This window comes from Cheilinus undulatus, linkage group 3 (assembly GCF_018320785.1).
Source record: "Cheilinus undulatus linkage group 3, ASM1832078v1, whole genome shotgun sequence".
Taxonomy (NCBI): domain Eukaryota; kingdom Metazoa; phylum Chordata; class Actinopteri; order Labriformes; family Labridae; genus Cheilinus; species Cheilinus undulatus.
The window spans coordinates 53,278,157-53,295,662 of record NC_054867.1 but is presented as its reverse complement, the minus strand read 5'-3'; the positions used below and the strand labels follow the sequence as shown (position 1 = coordinate 53,295,662).

At 37.9% G+C, this 17,506-nt stretch overlaps 1 protein-coding gene across 1 annotated transcript in view; it reads left to right on the top strand.

The window, feature by feature from the left end:
* Positions 1–17,506, top strand: part of ptprt (protein tyrosine phosphatase receptor type T) — a 516,342-nt gene that overhangs the window by 210,275 nt on the left and 288,561 nt on the right. Inside the window, exons 9-10 of the mRNA XM_041782769.1 lie at positions 4,800–4,915; positions 8,082–8,262. Coding sequence (XP_041638703.1) covers positions 4,800–4,915; positions 8,082–8,262 — 297 coding nt within the window. The remainder of the gene's footprint in view (positions 1–4,799; positions 4,916–8,081; positions 8,263–17,506) is intronic.

Sequence of the window (17,506 nt, the reverse complement as noted above, 5' to 3'; positions counted from 1 at the left end):
TCCATCCTTTACCTTTGAAGACATTACATCAAAGCATTACATCATTGCCTTTGAAGATGATGTCATCAAGGCTTTCAAAACATTACACCATCACCTTTGAAGATGACATCATCAATACTTATAAGACATTATGTCAATGCCTTTGTAGATGATGTCGTCAGAGCTTATAAGACATGACACTATTGTCTTTGAAGATGAGGTCATTAAAACTTAGAAGACATTACATCATTGTCTTTGAAGATGATTTTTTTTTTTTTTTGACCTCCTGGATGTGTCGTCCATGCACTCTTTAGTGCTCTTAATAGGCTGGCAAATCCTGGGAAGGTTCACCACTGTTCACAGTTTTCTCCATTTGTGGGTAATGGCTATCACTGTGGTCGACTGGAGTCCTACAGCCTTAGAAATGTCTTTGTAACCATTTCCAGATTGAAAGATTTCAGTGACTTTATTTCTCATCTCTTAATAAATGAAATAATAATTTAAACATGTTTGTATTTACTCCTGTAATCTTTGTTTAATATAAACTTTAGAGTGATGATCTGGAACAGTTAAATATGTCTGGACTTGTTGGTTGTTTTTGTGGATGGGGGGATATCTCAGGATTTGTTGGTCAGTTTTGCAGTCTGCCTCATGGTTGATGTCGTTCACTTCCCCATCCATCATAAAAAGGGAATACATTAATCTGAGTCCTCCAGCTCTTGTGAAACCCTCTCAGTCAGAGGGTTTCTGTGGGCAGTATGTGAATGCATGCTTCCTGCTGAGCTGACCCGAGGATTGGGTTAAATATCGGTTATATTACCTCCCCCCCTGCTGCTCTCTTGGCTGCCAAATGTCAGTCTGCCACCATCTTATCCAAGTAACTCCAGGATTTATTCTTTTAAGTACAAACACAGACTCTTTAAGCTCCGCTGCACCCCGGGGGGGTCTGAAGGCTGCACCCAAACTCATGCATCCAGAGGAAAAGCATCCTGTCTGTCTCAGATGGCCTCTTAGATGGCTTATCCATGTTGTCTAATCTGGTCTCATTAGGAGGATCTGATGTTTGCACTAAGAAGCTTGTTCTGGAAATCTCATAATCACTTCAACATCTTTTAAACACAATGGATAAACCAGAGCTCAGGGTTCTGTTTAATTGGCTTAATTAAGTTAATTGTTTCCTATGAACCCAACAATGGCTTTACCAACTTAAAAAAAATGAAGAAGTTTTTGCTCATTATTTTTCAATGGGGACATTTTTTAGTTTGGATGAAGATAATTCAAGTCTCTGGTCGTCAACCCATAGGACAACAATTTTCCTGGTTTCTATTAATGCTATTACAATCTAAACATAATTAAAATAAAACTAAAACATCATTGTTTGTCATTACTAACATATCGAAGGTTGTGATAATCCCACATTGACATTTTTACTCAATAGTTGCATGTCTAAGTCTGTTATAACCTCTTACAGAAAAAAATATATTTGCATGTAGTGTATAAAAATATGTATAAAATAATAAAAAATAATAATAAATAAATGTTTTTGTGTATTTCTTTAAATTCTAAACATCAGAGTTTTTGCAGTCAAGCTAGCATTGAAAGGGTTGGATTATGAATAAAAATAAAATAAAATGAAATAAAAGTGATAATGATATTAATAATAATTGATATTGTTCAGGTCTGATCTTGATTTAAAAAAGTGGGAAAGATATTTATTTCAATATTATTTGTTTTTCTATTTTTTTTTATGCTGTTGGTTTTTGATTACAGACACTTTCAGTGTAACAGTGTATTAAAATCTTAACAAAGAGGCCTAATTACAAAAAGTTGCAGCTCATTATTGAATTTTTCAAGGCTGTGATATTCTTTTTCATGTACTATACCTATATAAACTTTTTTTTTTTTTTTTTTAACATTACATCCATCATGGGTTATTGCATTTAAACTAGAAAGTTTAAGTCTTAAATTCCTTAAAATAGGAACAACATTTGATATTTATGATCAGATCTAGTCTTTATTGAGAACCGTGCCAAACACGTTGGAAAAATATCTATGTATGGTGTCCATTTTTGGCCCATTATATGCTGAGTATAAATGGCCAAAAACTACAAGTTTACATTTTCCTAGAAATTAAAAAAAAAAAAAAGTTTTAACTTTGTCATGCATGAGAATCATAAAGAATTGAAATGACTCTTATCTGAATCCTTCCTGAATGACCTGTAAATGCATTTGTTTAGTTTTAACAGTATCTAAATTTACTAAGATAAAACCATACAGTTTAAAACATCAAGAGTAAACTTCAGCCCCAAACATCAGTGTTGATTTTCTGTGAATGTCAGATTCTTCTCATTAATTACCTGCAAAGTTTCTCCAGCAATAATCAAACCTAACGAGTGAGTTTTTACTTGAGTGCCAAACCCAATCCTCCTGTGTACGGGTCTGTTGTTTCCTAATTTGGACCCCGCTCAGATTGTCAGTAAAGTTGTTTTATTTGTTGAGGAAGTGCTCGTACAGCTTGTCTCATTACGTACTGACCTGCTTTGGGTGCCATCAGCGGCTGATTGAAATTAATTAGGCAGACAGAGAGATCGGTTTGAACGAGCTCGTTAGTGTGCAGTCAGTCGTGGTGCACAAACCTGTCCAACATATGGCTACAACCACGCTGTTTGTGTGTGTGTGTGTGTGTGTGTGTGTGTGTGAGAGTGTGACATATGGAGGAGGCAGAAATAGCCCCTCTAAAGATCAATACACACGTCTGTCCTCTTTGGATTTTAGACTGTCTGGTGTCAAAGTTGCGCCAACTGGTGGTCAGATAGATTTTATGATGATGGAAATCTAACAGGGTATGACCTGTGGCCTCAATTCCAAAAATTAAACAGGTTTTAAGGAAAGGCAGCATAATGTCCCCCTCTCAAATGATTGAATTTCTTATCTATAGCACTCCCACTGTCTAGCTTTATTTATGACATCACTTCACAAAGACTATGCCAACAAAGACATGGATTTAGAAAACTTTCACAAAAAAGTTGATGGGATGGGACAAGGGTAAAGGTCATGAGTTAGAGGGATGTAGAAAATAGGGTAAGGGTTGTGGGGTGCAGGGATATAGGGAAGAGGGTTAGGGTTGTGGGATGAAGGGATGTAGGTCAGGGATGTATGGTAAGGGAAATGGGATGTGGGGATGTAAGGATTTACGGAAGGGTCATGGGATGGAAGGATAGGGATAAGGAGAAGGGTGAAGGAACGAGTGGGTGTATGGATTAGGAAAAGGGTGATGGGATGTAAGTGTCGGAATTTTAGAATGTAGGAGTGTAGGCATAATGAGTCATTGGGTGCAGGTTTTAGGGTAGAGGTCAAGGGATGTAAGGATGACTGTACGGGTCATGAGATGGAAGGATGAAGCAGTTGTGAAAAGGGTTGTGGGGTTTAGGAGTAAGGGTTTTGGAATAGAGGGGTGTAGGCATAACGGTAAGGGTCATTGGGTTTAAGTGTTAGGGTAAAGGTCAAGGGATGTAGGGATGACTGTAAGAGTTGGGAGACAGAGGGACTATAGGGAACATGGTAAGGTTCAAGGGATGTAGGGTTAAGGGTACGTGTCATGGGATGCAGGGGTGTAGGTGTGTAGGTATGAAGGAATTAGGGTAAGAGTCATTGAATGGAGGGATGTTGGGGTTAGGGTAAGGGTCATGGGATGTAGGGACTGAGGGGTTTGCTGATTAAGTTAAGGGTCAAGAAATGTAGGGATCAGTAATGGTTGCAGGATGGAGAGATTTAGGGTTAAGGCCAAGGGTTATGGGATGTAGGGCTTGGGGCAAATGCTGTGGGATGCAGATTTAGGGTAAGACTCTTGGGATGTTGGGATGTAGGGATGCAGGGAAAGGGTCTGGGATGGAGGGATGTAGGGGCAAGAAGAAGGGTCAAGACATAAACAGAGGTGTTTCAGTGGGTAAACCAGGTAAACCCAATGAAGAAACTGGAGCACATGAATCACTTGATGACGTTTAATCAGGTGCAGAGGACTAACGTTTCAATGCGCACTGCGTCTTCATCAGAGTCAAACAGTACTGGTGCAGTTTAAAAACCTTAAATACCCTCCTGAATAAAGAGTTACAGCACTGATTCGTTGTTTTAGGTGGGACGTCAGCCCACAGTGGACCAATACTGTGACAGCACTCATGTCTAACCATCTATTCCAAACAGGAATATGTAAACATAATTCACAACAAATATATACAAAGTATACAATATTTACAAAATACATAGACCGACCTGAAGCGGGCTGAAGCACAAGAAACTCTCTCACCAAGGGTCAAGACATGTTGGGGTGTATGGATTATAGTTAGGGTCATAAAATGTAGGGGTTGGGATAGGATCTAGGGATGTAGGGATGACTGTAAGGGTCATGTGATTGAGGGATGCAGGGAAAGGGTCATGGGGTGGAAGGATGTAGGGGTTAGGAGAAGGGTAAAGCAATGAAGGAGTGTAGGGATCAGGGTACAGGCTTTGGGATGCTGGGATTTGGGAAAGGGTCGTGGCATGGAGGGATGAAGTAATGATGGTAGTGAAGTTACGAGGTATGGGCAGTTGTGGGTTGAATTGATAGAAAAATCTTGACTCCTGCATGGATGATCTGGTGTTTGTATGACTTGAGGAAAACCTGAGGATTTGAGTCTGAAGCTGTTGAGATCACGTGGCGTGATTTGCTGACGTTCGGTTCCACTGCTCCATTTATTTTGTAAACTTTGCCTTTGACAGGAACTCAAAAGTCTATTAAAAAAAATATTTCAGAGTAAAAAACTTCTTTTTTTTTTGTCTTTCAGATCCAGTCCATGGTCCCCAAAATGTGAATGTGGTGGACGTTCGAGCCCGTCAGCTGACTATTCAGTGGGAGACGTTTGGGTATGCGGTGACTCGCTGCCACAGCTACAATCTGACGGTAAGACCAACACCAAATATGCATCATAATTTCAACCTACACCCAGGTCGACTTGGGTTTGTAATGCACATGAAGAAGCAACAGTTTCATTTTTCTCTGCTGACATCTGTCAGAGTCTTTCTGGGTTAACTGGATCACTAAAGGACCACTCTGTATTGGTAATGATTGTGTTGAACCTTTAGAGCATGTTGAGGCCATTTTGTGGCTTCTGTTTCCTTTTTTGAGGATTATTTTGACAGTGTTAAGGCTAACAAAATAACTTTGGAGGGTAAGTTTCTTTTTTATTCATTAGAATTTCAAGACCAGAACCTGTAATGGGTCAATAATAAGCTCTGTAGATATTTTGTTCATACTAAGGCTGTTGGGGACCAAAAATGTCCCATTGAAACCCATTAAAACCACAGTGTTTGATCCTCCAGCATGCATTTTGTGATATCAGGCTGTCACTCTGGAGTCACTGCTCCAAATTTTCAGCTTTTCCTGTCTCCCATATAATGCTCCTGGTTTCCTATAGCGTGCTATATAGACTCTGTGATAATCCCCTTGAGAGAAATCCAGTTTGCATGTAGTATATTAAAAAATGCTTCCTTTTTTGTGTTTTTTACCTTGCCAACATCAGTGTTTTTGCACAAAAAAAGGGAAAGGGTTAACCTCCCAATCAATATTTAATTATTATGTTGAAGACTGATCTTGATTTTAAAAATAATGCAGGAAAAAAATATTTTATTATTTGATTGCATGTATTTTAATTGTTATTTATGCGGGGCTTCAAACTTACAATAGAAATATGGGGGGGGGGGTTCACTTCACTGGCAATTAAAGGGTTAAAATCTCATAAATTGTTCAATTTTTGATGGTTATGATCAGGTATGATCTTCACCCAGAAAATAATGCAAAACAGTGAAAACATTTTTGAAAATGTGCAGCTTTTTTATTGTTTTTTCATGTTTGTTTTAGCCACTTAAACCCTGACTGTTTATTAATACATTAAAATCTTTTCAAAAATTGCTTAAAAGTCAAAGTTGTTGGCATTATTAACATATTCAAGGCTGTGATGATCCACTCAAGACATCCAGTTTGCATGTACACCGCTTTCCACATTATTAAGCAAGTGACATTTTTCTCTTATTTTCCTAAATATTAACGAAATGACAGAATATTTTTCAAGTCGTCAGCCATCAGAGAATAATTCAAATGTTTTGAACAAACTTCATAATGATAACCATAATTTTTTTTTTTTAAATAACAACCTTAAAATGCACTGTTCCACATTATTAAGCAGGCCACAGGTTTCAGCAATATGGGAAAGAAAAAGGATCTCTGCTGCTGAAAAGCCCCAAATGGTGTAATGCCTTGGACAAGGAATGAAAACATTAGATTTTTCACAAAAAATTAATTGTGATCATCGTACTGAAATGTGTGGCTGATTCAGAGCACAGACGGGTTCCTGCAGATAAAGGCATAATGAGGAAGGTTTCTGATGGACAAATTCATCAGATTAAGAGAGCAGATGCTAAAATGCCATTACAAAGAAGCAAACAGGTATTTGAAGCTGCTGGTGCCTCTGGAGTCCCACCAACCTCAAGGTGTAGGATCCTCCTGAGGCTTGCAGTCGTGTATAAACCTACTATTCAGCCACCCCTAACCAATGCTCACAAGCAGGAACGGTTGCAGTGGGCCCAGAAATACATGAAGACTCATTTTCAAACAGTCTTGTTTACTGATGAGTGACGTGCAACCCTGGATGGTCCAGATGGAGGAGTAGTGGATGGTTGGTGGATGGACACCATGTCCCAACAAGGCTGTGACATCAGCAAGGAGGGGGCGGAGTCATGTTTTAGGACGGATTCATGAGGAGAGAGCTGGTAGGCCCTTTTAGGGTCCCTGAAGGTGTGAAAATGACGTCGGCAAAGTATCGAGAGTTTCTGACTGACCACTTTCTTCCATGGTACAAAAAGAAGAACCGTGCCTTCTGTAGCAAAATTATCCTCATGCATGACAATGCTCCATCTCATGCCGCAAAGAATCCCTCTGTGTCATTGGCTGCTATGGGCATAAAAGGAGAGGAACTCATGGTGTGGCCCCCATCCTCCCCTGACCTTTAACCCTGTTGAGAACCTTTGGAGCATCCTCAAGCTAAAGATCTATGAGGCTGGGAGGCAGTTCACATCAAAACAGCAGCTCTGGGAGGATATTCTGACATCCTGCAAAGAAATTCAAGCAGAAACTCTCCAAAAACTCACAAGTTCAATGGATGCAAGAATAATGAAGGTGATATCAAAGAAGTGGTCTTTATGTTAACATGGAACTTGGCCTGTTAAGATGTTTTTGATTGAAATAGCTTTGATTTCAGTAAATATGACCTCCTAATGCTGCAAAATCAACAAATGACCATTTTCAGTTCTTTGTAACCTTTAAAATGTTTTAAAAGTTTGTCATGCTTAATAATGTGGAAAAGTGCATTTTTTAAAATTTTTTTTAATAAAATAATGGTTATCATTATGAAGTTTGTTCAAAAACATCTGAATTATGCTCTAACGGCTGATGACTTGAAAAATAATCAGACTGGCATTTGCATTAATATTTTTTGAAAATGAGAAAAATGTCATTGGCTTAATAATGTGGAAAGTGGTGTAGAATGTGAAAAATATTTAATTATTTGTGGGGTGGGGGTTTACCTTGCAACCACCCCTTGTTGCACAAAAACAGGCTGGAAAAGGGGTAAATTCCTAATCAATATTTAATATTTATGATGAAGACTACTTTTATGATTTAAGATATAATGCAAGAAAGCTTTTTTTTTTTTTTTTTTTTTTTTTTTTTTCTGTTATTTATGCAGGGCTTTAAACTCCCTGAATGTAACATTCAACTAAAATCTTTAAGAAAAAAAAAAAAAAAAAAAAAAAAATAAAATTTCTTGCTCATTAGAGACATATTCAAGGCTGTGATAATGCCCTTGAAGAATATCCAGTTTGGGTGTAGAATAAAGGGTTTAATTCCTACAAATAAAATCAGCATTTGATATGTTTGATCATGTCTGATCATGATCAAACATTAATGCCAAAAAAGTTGAAAAAATATGAATGTATATGATTTAAATTGTTCAATAGCAGCTGATGTAGCACATATAGCAGCTGGATTAATGGCTTATTTCTCTGTTTACCAGGTGCAGTACCAGTACGTGTTTAACCAGCAGGAGTTTGCAGCGGAGGAGTTGATCCAGACGTCGTCACATTACACCCTTAGGGGTCTCCGCCCTTTCGTCACGGTCAGGCTGAGGCTCGTCCTTGCCAACCCTGAAGGCAGCAAGGAGAGCGAGGAGATCGTCAAACAGACGGAGGAGGACGGTGAGTGAAAAGAAGTATTCAAATCGAGTATCGATCCGGCTCGCTGCACGGTGTGCCAGGTCGTGACTGCTTTATCAGCTCGGTGTCCGGTCGGCCTCCCCTCATAGAGAACCTCTAACTCACGGAAGATGATTTATTTAACATTTCAGACAGCAGCAGCAGTTTGTTCAAAAGAAAACACAAGGACAGCTGGTCATTACAGTCTGGCCCATGCTGTTTGGTTGGCAGCTGGCTTTGGACGCTGCAGTGCTGAGCGGTTGGAGATGTAGTTACTGAGCTCTGCACATGCAGGAAGGCCTCAAATAAGAACTGACCTGATGTTTAACCTGGGTTTGGATGGAAGGTCCATGCATGTGATGGATTTAGAGCACAGGTGTCAAACTCAAGGCGCCGGGGCCAAATCCGGCCCATGGTCCAATTACACCCGGCCCACAAGATCATATCATATTTTTATTATAAGTGGCCCTAAAATATGAAGTCTGCAGATTTCCTCTAGTATAAAAATGTAACCTTAACCCAAGTCATAAAAATGTGAAAAAAAAAAAAATAAAAAAAAAATAAACAGAAAAAAAAGAAATGTGAGAAAAGAAATTAATTTGTGTTTTCATTCCATATTTTCAATTTAGCATTGCAAAATTTTGACCTCAATCTATTATTTAGACTTTTATTTCATATTTTGACCTTTTACATTTACTATTTTGACTTTTTATCTTGTATTTTTACCATTTTTAATTTATTATTTTGCATTTTTGTCTTATATTTTGACTTTGTTAATTTATTATTTTCACTTTTTATCTTACATTTTGAGCATTTCAGTTTTTAATTTTCATTTATCTAATAATTTGGGCTTTTTCAATTTTATTTTTTTTTTTGACTTTTTATATTTTGACTTTATAAATCATATTTTGACCTTTTCACTTTATTATATTCACTTTTTATCTCATATTTTGGCATTTTCAATTCATAATTTTGACTTTTTATTAATTGTTTGACCTTTTCAACTTATTATTTAGACCTTTATCTCATATTTTGACCTTTTAGATGCACCATTAAAATTTAAAGTCATATTTTTGCCTTAAAATCATGATTGTGGCTTTCTTTTTATATATATTTGCCCTTTTAAAGCATTATTTTAACATCTAATTTTGTGTTTTGACCTTTTGAACTAATACATTTGACTTTATTACTGGTGAAAAAATGTGGACCCTGTTAGGCCCTCAGGTTAGACCATAATTCAGAATCTGGACCCTTTTGTGATTGAGTTTGACACCCCTGATTTAGAGGGGTTTTTTTGTTTTGTTTTGTTTTGTTTTGTTTTTTTTTGGTAATTTGAGCATTCTAGTGTCTTTTCTGTGTGTGGTTGAATTGTGCTTTTGCAGGATTCGGAAGCTAAAAGAGACTTTGCATGGACCAAAATCACAGGGATTTGATCCAAGGAGTCCAAAACCATCCAGTAGCTCAAACTCAGACACAACACGGTTCAAGCTAACTTGGTATAAACCAGTGCAGTGTGGTGCAATTTACAGTTTTAGGTTAAATTGCTTCTGTAAGATTGGTTCCATTATTCCAAGGGTTAGAGAGTAAATCTTCCTTTTTTTGCAGCAGTCAACAGCCGTGAAATCCCACACAATGCACTGACATACTTTAATATTTTCTCAGATAGAACTGTACCCTCATAGTGATAATTATCTCCAAACAACAACATTGTAAAAGCCTACTTCCTATCCAGAGGGCTCCATGTTCTTATTACTTAGAACAGAGCATTTGCCCCCACTGCCGCCGCCGCTGCTGCTAATAATTCATTGATGCTTCACACTTCTCCAACAACACGTCTGTGCTGAGCTCAAATAGCTCGAATCCATCACAGCCAGGCCTGATAAGAGGGATAAAAACATTGTTCTAATGATCCCAAATCTCTCATCTCTTTCCCAGCATCCTCCGGGCTCGCCGTTCTTCTCCTGATCTCATAGCTAATATCCTCTGAATTTAGCTTCTGGGGAACATCACGTCTCTGCCTGAAACCTTAACACGCTCACCAACGCTCGCTGCAGGATGCCTGAACCTTTGAAAAGAGTTAACACTGCCAGGGAGAGGCAATAGCTTTGGGGGAAGAGGGGAAAAGCCTTAATTGTTTTGTTCTTAATTGTTTTTTATTTAACCGTCGTTAATCTCCTGGTTGTAATTCAGTAATTAGAGAACAGAGCAGCAATTGTTCATGCGGAGGCTAATTGCTGTTTGCACCGTAATGGTTTTATAGCACTCATGCTCCAGCAGCTTCTCATTTTAATTCTGCTGTTGACAAAGAAATATACTTTCACCTATGGAAAGGGATTTACAACTACCATGAAATGAAATGACTTCTGTTGACACTCATTCTCAGGATTTAACAATTTAAATCAGAACTTCATTTGCTGTTCTACCTTCTCAAGGCTGCAGACCAAACATGCAGATATACTGTATGCTCTTATGAGTGGCTAAATGAGTCAGACATGGCCAGAAAAGAATGAAAAATGCACCATTTTTAGTACCTATAGAGCAGGGGTCCTCAACCATGTTTGTACAAGGTCCAGCCTATGTCTATGCAGACACTGTGAGGGCCGGCAGGTTAAATGAACTAAATAGAAGAGAAAAAAAAAATGTGAAATGCACCTTATTTTTAGCCTTTAGCAGTGAACTTAGTCCCTATTCACACAGTTAAATCCCTATACTGCAGTAAACCACAAGGGGGCGATTGAGATATTTAAGCCACATATTTCAAGGGATGCAGTTTGATACAAATATTCTGCATCCTCATGAAGGAAAAAGATATTTTGTTTTCATTCTCAGACAGTGAAAGATAAACTCTCAACCCCCCGAACTGTTATATTTTCACAGAAATCTGCTGTTTAAATTAAGAATTTACTTATGAGTTAGTTTGTCAAGCATCTGATCAAGCATTAAGCCAATGTTTAAAAAAATGTTTCAATCTCACTTATTTTTGGAGTTACTTAAATGTCTGTAGGGATCATAAAAGTAAAGAAAAAAAAAACTAATACAGAAATATTTTTTGTTTTCTTTAGCACGTTTTCTGAATCTAATTGAGCTTCTGGAGGCTGGATGGAAAGCTGTGGGGGGCCTGATGTGGCCCTCGGGCCTCCAGTTGATGATCAGTGTCTTACTGTCATTGGTTGTTGCAGGAAATCTGGCCTAAAATCAGGCTTAAAGTTAGCTAGTGTATAGCTTGTCCAATCAAGTACACAAGCCAACCAATTAACCAATTTGATTGACCCAACCTGCCAATCAGAAGGTCTACCAGTCCACCAATTGTCTACGGATACTACCAACCAAAACAAAAGACCCGACCAACCACTCAGCCAAACAACTAACCATTCAGATAAACAACTGACTGACCGAAACCAACCACTCAATGAGTCATCAGTACATCAGTTGTGTAAAAATACAACCAACCAACCAAGTGACCAATCAATCAACACAACCAACCAGTCAAAAGGTCAACTAGTTCACAGTTATCCTAGATAATATCAACCAAAAAATATGAGCCAACAACCAACCACTCAGACAAACAAACCAGCCAACTAACCAACCAATCGATCAGCCATCCATTTAACCAACTAATAACCCATCAATCAACTCACCAACTAAACAGCTAACAAACATTAGAATACCCCAGAATTAAACTTGGTGAGCAGCAATTTCACTCATTAATTAATTGACCAATCAACCAGCCAACCAACCAAATATCATGCGAACAAAACGACCAACCCACCAATGATCCCAGCCTATCAGTCATTAGGCTTGCAAAAACGCTTCGTACCAAAGAAACCAAGAGTCAAAATTTCAACAACCCACCAACCAATTAACCAAGCAGCCCACCTAAGCAAGCAATGAGCCAACCGTCCAACAAACGCAACAACAACCCACCAATCAGTTAACCAACAATTCTACCAACCATCTGTGCAAGCAAGGGACCAATCGACAACCATTAAATCAACGTACCAACCACCCAATAAGAAAATACTGCGAGCAATGTAACATTATTTTTCGTATGCAGTGATCACACGTATAGGAAAAAAAGAATATTTCATCACAAGTGTTTTGTTCTTTGATCTTTTCCAAGTTTTATCAAAAATTGACAAAACCCTGCATCGACCACATTAAACAAGGAAAAATAATGTTAAATTGCCAGTTTTTTGTTTTTGATCTGTCTGTTTTAGGTTTGGATCAGAAAAGGGAGATCACACGTTATTGCAAATATAGGGAAAAATAATGATCCATCACCAATGTTCTGTTAATCAGTCTCCCTCTTCTTTGAGGAAAAAGAATGTTCCATAACCAGTGTTCTGCTCTTTCACTTTCTTTTTGTGTTTTGATTAAAATGGGAGATCAAAGAATTGAACACTGGTGATGTAACAGTCTTTTTCATAACAGCTACAGCAATCACACATACAGGAGAAAACAAATGTTACATTGCCAATGTTCTGTTCTTTGATCTTCCTCTTCTTTGAGGTAAAAGAATGTTACATAACCAGTAATCCTTTCTTTAACCTTTTTTGCATTTTGATCAAAATGGGAGATTAAAAAACGGAACACTGATGATGTAACATTCTTTTTTTCACATCACCTGCAGCAATTACACATATACAAGAAAAAGAATGTTGCATTGCAAATGTTCTGTTCTTCAATCTTCCTCTTCTTTAAGGTCAAAGAATGTTACATGGCCAGTGGTCTTTTCTTAGATCTTTTTTTTTTGTTGTTGTTGTTTTGATCAAAATTGGAGATGAAAGAATGGAACACTGCTAATGGAACATTCTTTTTCACAACAGCTACAGCAATCACACATACAGGAGAAAACGGATTTTACATTGCCAGTGTTCTCCCGTTTGATCTTCCTCTTTGAGGAAAAAGAATGTTACATCACCCGTGGTCTTTTTTTTTAACCTTTTTGGTGTTTGAATCAAAAAAGGGAGATGAAAGAATGGAACACTGATTATGTAAGATTCTTTTTTCCCATCACCTGCAGCGATAACACATACACACGTGGCCAAAATTGTTGGTACCCCTCTGTTAATGAAAGGAAAACCCACAACGGTCACAGAAATAACTTGAATCTGACAAAAGTGATAATAAATAAAGATTCTAAATTCTATGAAAATCAGACATTGCTTTTGAACTGTGGTTCAACAGAATTATTTTAAAAAACAAACTAATGTAACAGGCCTGGACAAAAATGATGGTACCCCTAGAAAAGATTGAAAATAATGTGACCATAGGGACATGTTCAACCAAGGTGTGTCCTCTAATTAGCATCACAGGTGTCTACAAACTTGTAATCTGTCAGTCGGCCTATTTAAAGGGTGACAAGTAGTCACTGTGCTGTTTGGTGACATGGTGTGTACCACACTAAACATGGACCAGAGGAAGCAAAGAAGAGAGTTGTCTCAGGAGATTAGAAAGAAAATGATAGACAAGCATGTTTAAGGTAAAGGCTATAAGACCATCTCCAAGCAGCTTGATGTTCCTGTGACTACAGTTGCACATATTATTCAGAAATTTAAGACCCACAGGACTGTAGCCAACCTCCCTGGACGTGGCCGTAGCAGGAAAATTGATGACAAATCGAAGAGACGGATAATATGAATGGTAACAAAAGAGCCCAGAACAACCTCCAAAGACATTAAAGGTGAACTCCAAGGTCAAGGTACATCAGTGTCAGATCGCACCATCCGTCATTGTTTGAGCCAAAGTGGACTTCATGGGAGACGACCAAGGAGGACACCACTGTTGAAAACAAATCATAAAAAGCAAGACTGGAATTTGCCAAACTGCATGTTGACAAGCCACAAAGCTTCTGGGAGAATGTCCTATGGACAGACCAGACAACACTGGAACTTTTTGGCAAGGCACATCAGCTCTATGTTCACAGACGCAAAAATGAAGCATACCAAGAAAAGAACACTGTCCCTACTGTGAAACATGGAGGAGGCTCTGTTATGTTCTGGGGCTGCTTTGCTACATCTGGCACAGGGTGTCTTGATTCTGTGCAGGGTACAATGAAATCTCAAGACTATCAAGGTATTCTAGAGAGAAATGTGCAGCCCAGTGTCAGAAAGCTTGGTTCAGTTGCAGGTCATGGTCTTACAACAGGATAATGACCCCAAACACACAGCTAAAAACACCCAAGAATGGCTAAGAGTAAAACATTGGACTATTCTGAAGTGGCCTTCTATGAGCCCTGATCTAAATCCTATTGAACATCTGTGGAAGGAGCTGAAACATGGCGTCTGGAGAAGGCACCCTTCAAACCTGAGACAACTGGAGCAGTTTGCTCATGAGGAGTGGGCCAAAATACCTGCTGAGAGGTGCAGAAGTCTCACTGAAAGTTACAGAAATCGTTTGATTGCAGTGATTGCCTCAAAAGGTTGTGCAACAAAATATTAAGTCAAGGGTACCATCATTTTTGTCCAGGCCTGTTTCATGAGTTTGTTTTTTAAAATAATTCTGTTGAACCACAATTCAAAAGCAATGTCTGATTTTCATTGGTTAATTTTCATAGAATTTTTATTTATTATCACTTTTGTCAGATTCAAGTTATTTCTGTGACCATTGTGGGTTTTTCTTTCATTAACAGAGGGGTACCAACAATTTTGGCCACGTGTGTATACAAGAAAAAGAATGTTGTATTGCAAATGTTCTTTTCTTCAATCTTCCTCTTCTTAGAGGTAAAAAATGGTACATGGCTAGTCGTCTTTTCTTAGATCTTTTGTTGTTGTTGTTTTGATCAAAAAAAGAGATGAAAGAATGGAACACTGATGATGTAACATTCTTTTTCAGAACAGCTACAGCAGTCACACGTAGGAGAAAACAAATGTTAGATTGCTGATGTTCTGTTCTTCGATCTTTCTCTTCTTTGAGGAAAAAGAATGTTACATGGCCAGTTGTCTTTTCTTTGATCTTTTTTGTGTTTTGATTAAATATGGAGATGAAAGACTGGAAAACTGATGATGTAACAGTCTTTTTTCACAGCACTTGCAGTAGTTATCATATAGAAGAAAAAAATAATGTTACATTACCAATATTCTGTTGTTTTATCTTCCCAATAAATCAACCAATGAGCCAATCAAGCATTCAAAAAGAAAGCAACCAACAAGTAAACAAACCAATTTAAAAAATCAGCCAAGCAGTGACCCAGTAGCCATTCTCTATTTACACTGAAGTAAATCAAACTGATAATGACAGAGGAAGTGACCAAAAAGGTGGAAAACTTGAGGTCTGTAAAGTGAAATTAAGACTTTGTCAGTCAATTCCTGTGCCTCAAAGAAAGATGTGACAGCTGGTATTTGTCTAGGATGACCAGGCTCATTATTATATCCATAGTTAAGTACTTGTTTAGCCACCCACAGGCTCAGATTGCTGTTCTGAGAGTTTGAAGATCAGCCTTTTTCATGTTGCAGAAGAGTAAGAATACTGAGACCTTGCTTGGTTTGTTTGTCAATGAAGCCTTGGTATGATACATAAATATACCAGAAAGCTATTAACTCTTAGTGAAATAAAAGAAGTGTTGACCTCTGTAGCAGTAAAAATGATGTATAAATATGTTACTGCTGGCTCTTCTGATTACACCGGCTTCATTCAGCTTGTTTTTATCTCTGTGGTTTGATATCCTGTCAGCGCTTAAGCACTTTTCAAAGTCAAACAGCAGATATTAAATATTAAACCCAATCCCTATGTTGGTGACATGTTTATATCCTTATAAATATCCCCACTGCTATGAGAGAGGGAAATATCAGCTCGTTCAAAGGACAATCACAGTCAGAGAGATTTTATAATCCTTTTATCTTCAGAGCAGCGAGTCTTTGTAAGATCACAGGGAGAGAAAAACAACAATCACAGACATCAGCTTCTGTTGTTCCTCTTTTATCGCTTTTTCAAGGCTGTCACTTTTAGAAAAAGGAACTTCTTCAAAGTGCAGAAAGATGTAGACGTGAACTTTTTCTGTATTTACTTTTTTATCGTTTTAACCACTTAATTGGTTCAGCCCAAAGAAAAGAAATGAAAGTTCCTGGTGTCACGGAGATGAAATAACTAAATTCATGAATAACAGACTCTCTGGTGTTGATTTGTGCTCAGACTTCTTAAAGGTTAACTTCAAACAGGTTTGTATGCCGCCCCAGTGGTGATACAGAAATACAAAATAGAAAATCTGTTGATAAAAAAAAACAGAATGATGATTTATTTTAACAAGGGAAAAAATAATCCCTTAAACAGAACCTGTCCGACAAAGTGAAGTCGGCTAAAAGATCTCCAACTAAAGAAAGTCAAGAAAGTCATTGAAGGGCTGGCTTTGGGACTGTAGCCGGCCATGAGATCCATTACCCACAAATGGAGAAAACTGTGAACAGTGGGGAACCTTCCCAGGAATGGTCGGCCTGCCTGAATGACTCCAAAAGCGCATGGATGACTCATCCAGGAGGTACTAGAAGAACCCAGAGCAACATCTAAAGACCTGCAGGCCCCACTGGAGAGTTCCAAACACTGCTGACCAGAAGAACACAAAGACTCACGTTTGCCGAGAAACATCCTGATGACCCCCATGACTTTTGGACCAACGAGACACAAGTACTGGAAGGCGTGCCTCCCATTCCATCTAGAGCACAGGTGTCAAACTCAAGGCCTGGGGGCCAAATCCGGCCCACAAAACGGTTATGTCCGGCCCACAAGATCATATCATATTTGTATTCCAACTGGCCCACCGGTATGAGGTCTGCATATTTCCTCCAGAATAAAAATGTAAACTTCACCTTGATTATTTAAAATATCCTTGTTAAGCCATAAAAATCTGAAAAAGTAAAGAGTAAGAAAGATTTCATAAAAATTCAAGAATGTGGAGAAAGAAATTCATTTGTGTTTTATTTCATATTTTCACTTACGACTCAAACTTGTGATTTTGACTTTTCATTTCATGCTTTGACCTTTCCAACTCATAATTTGGACTTATATGTCACATTTTTACCTTTTAGACTCCCAATTTTAAATTTTGAGTCATATTTTGACCTTTTCAGCTCCTTACTTTGGCCTTATAAACCCATATTTTGACTTTTAAAAACATGATTAAATTTTTTTTTTTCTTATATTTTGACATTTTTAAATGACCAGTTTTTCCCTTTCACATCATATTTTGACCTTCTACACTCCCAATTTTAAATTTAGGTCATTTTAAAAAATGTTTTAGGCCATCATTTTGGAT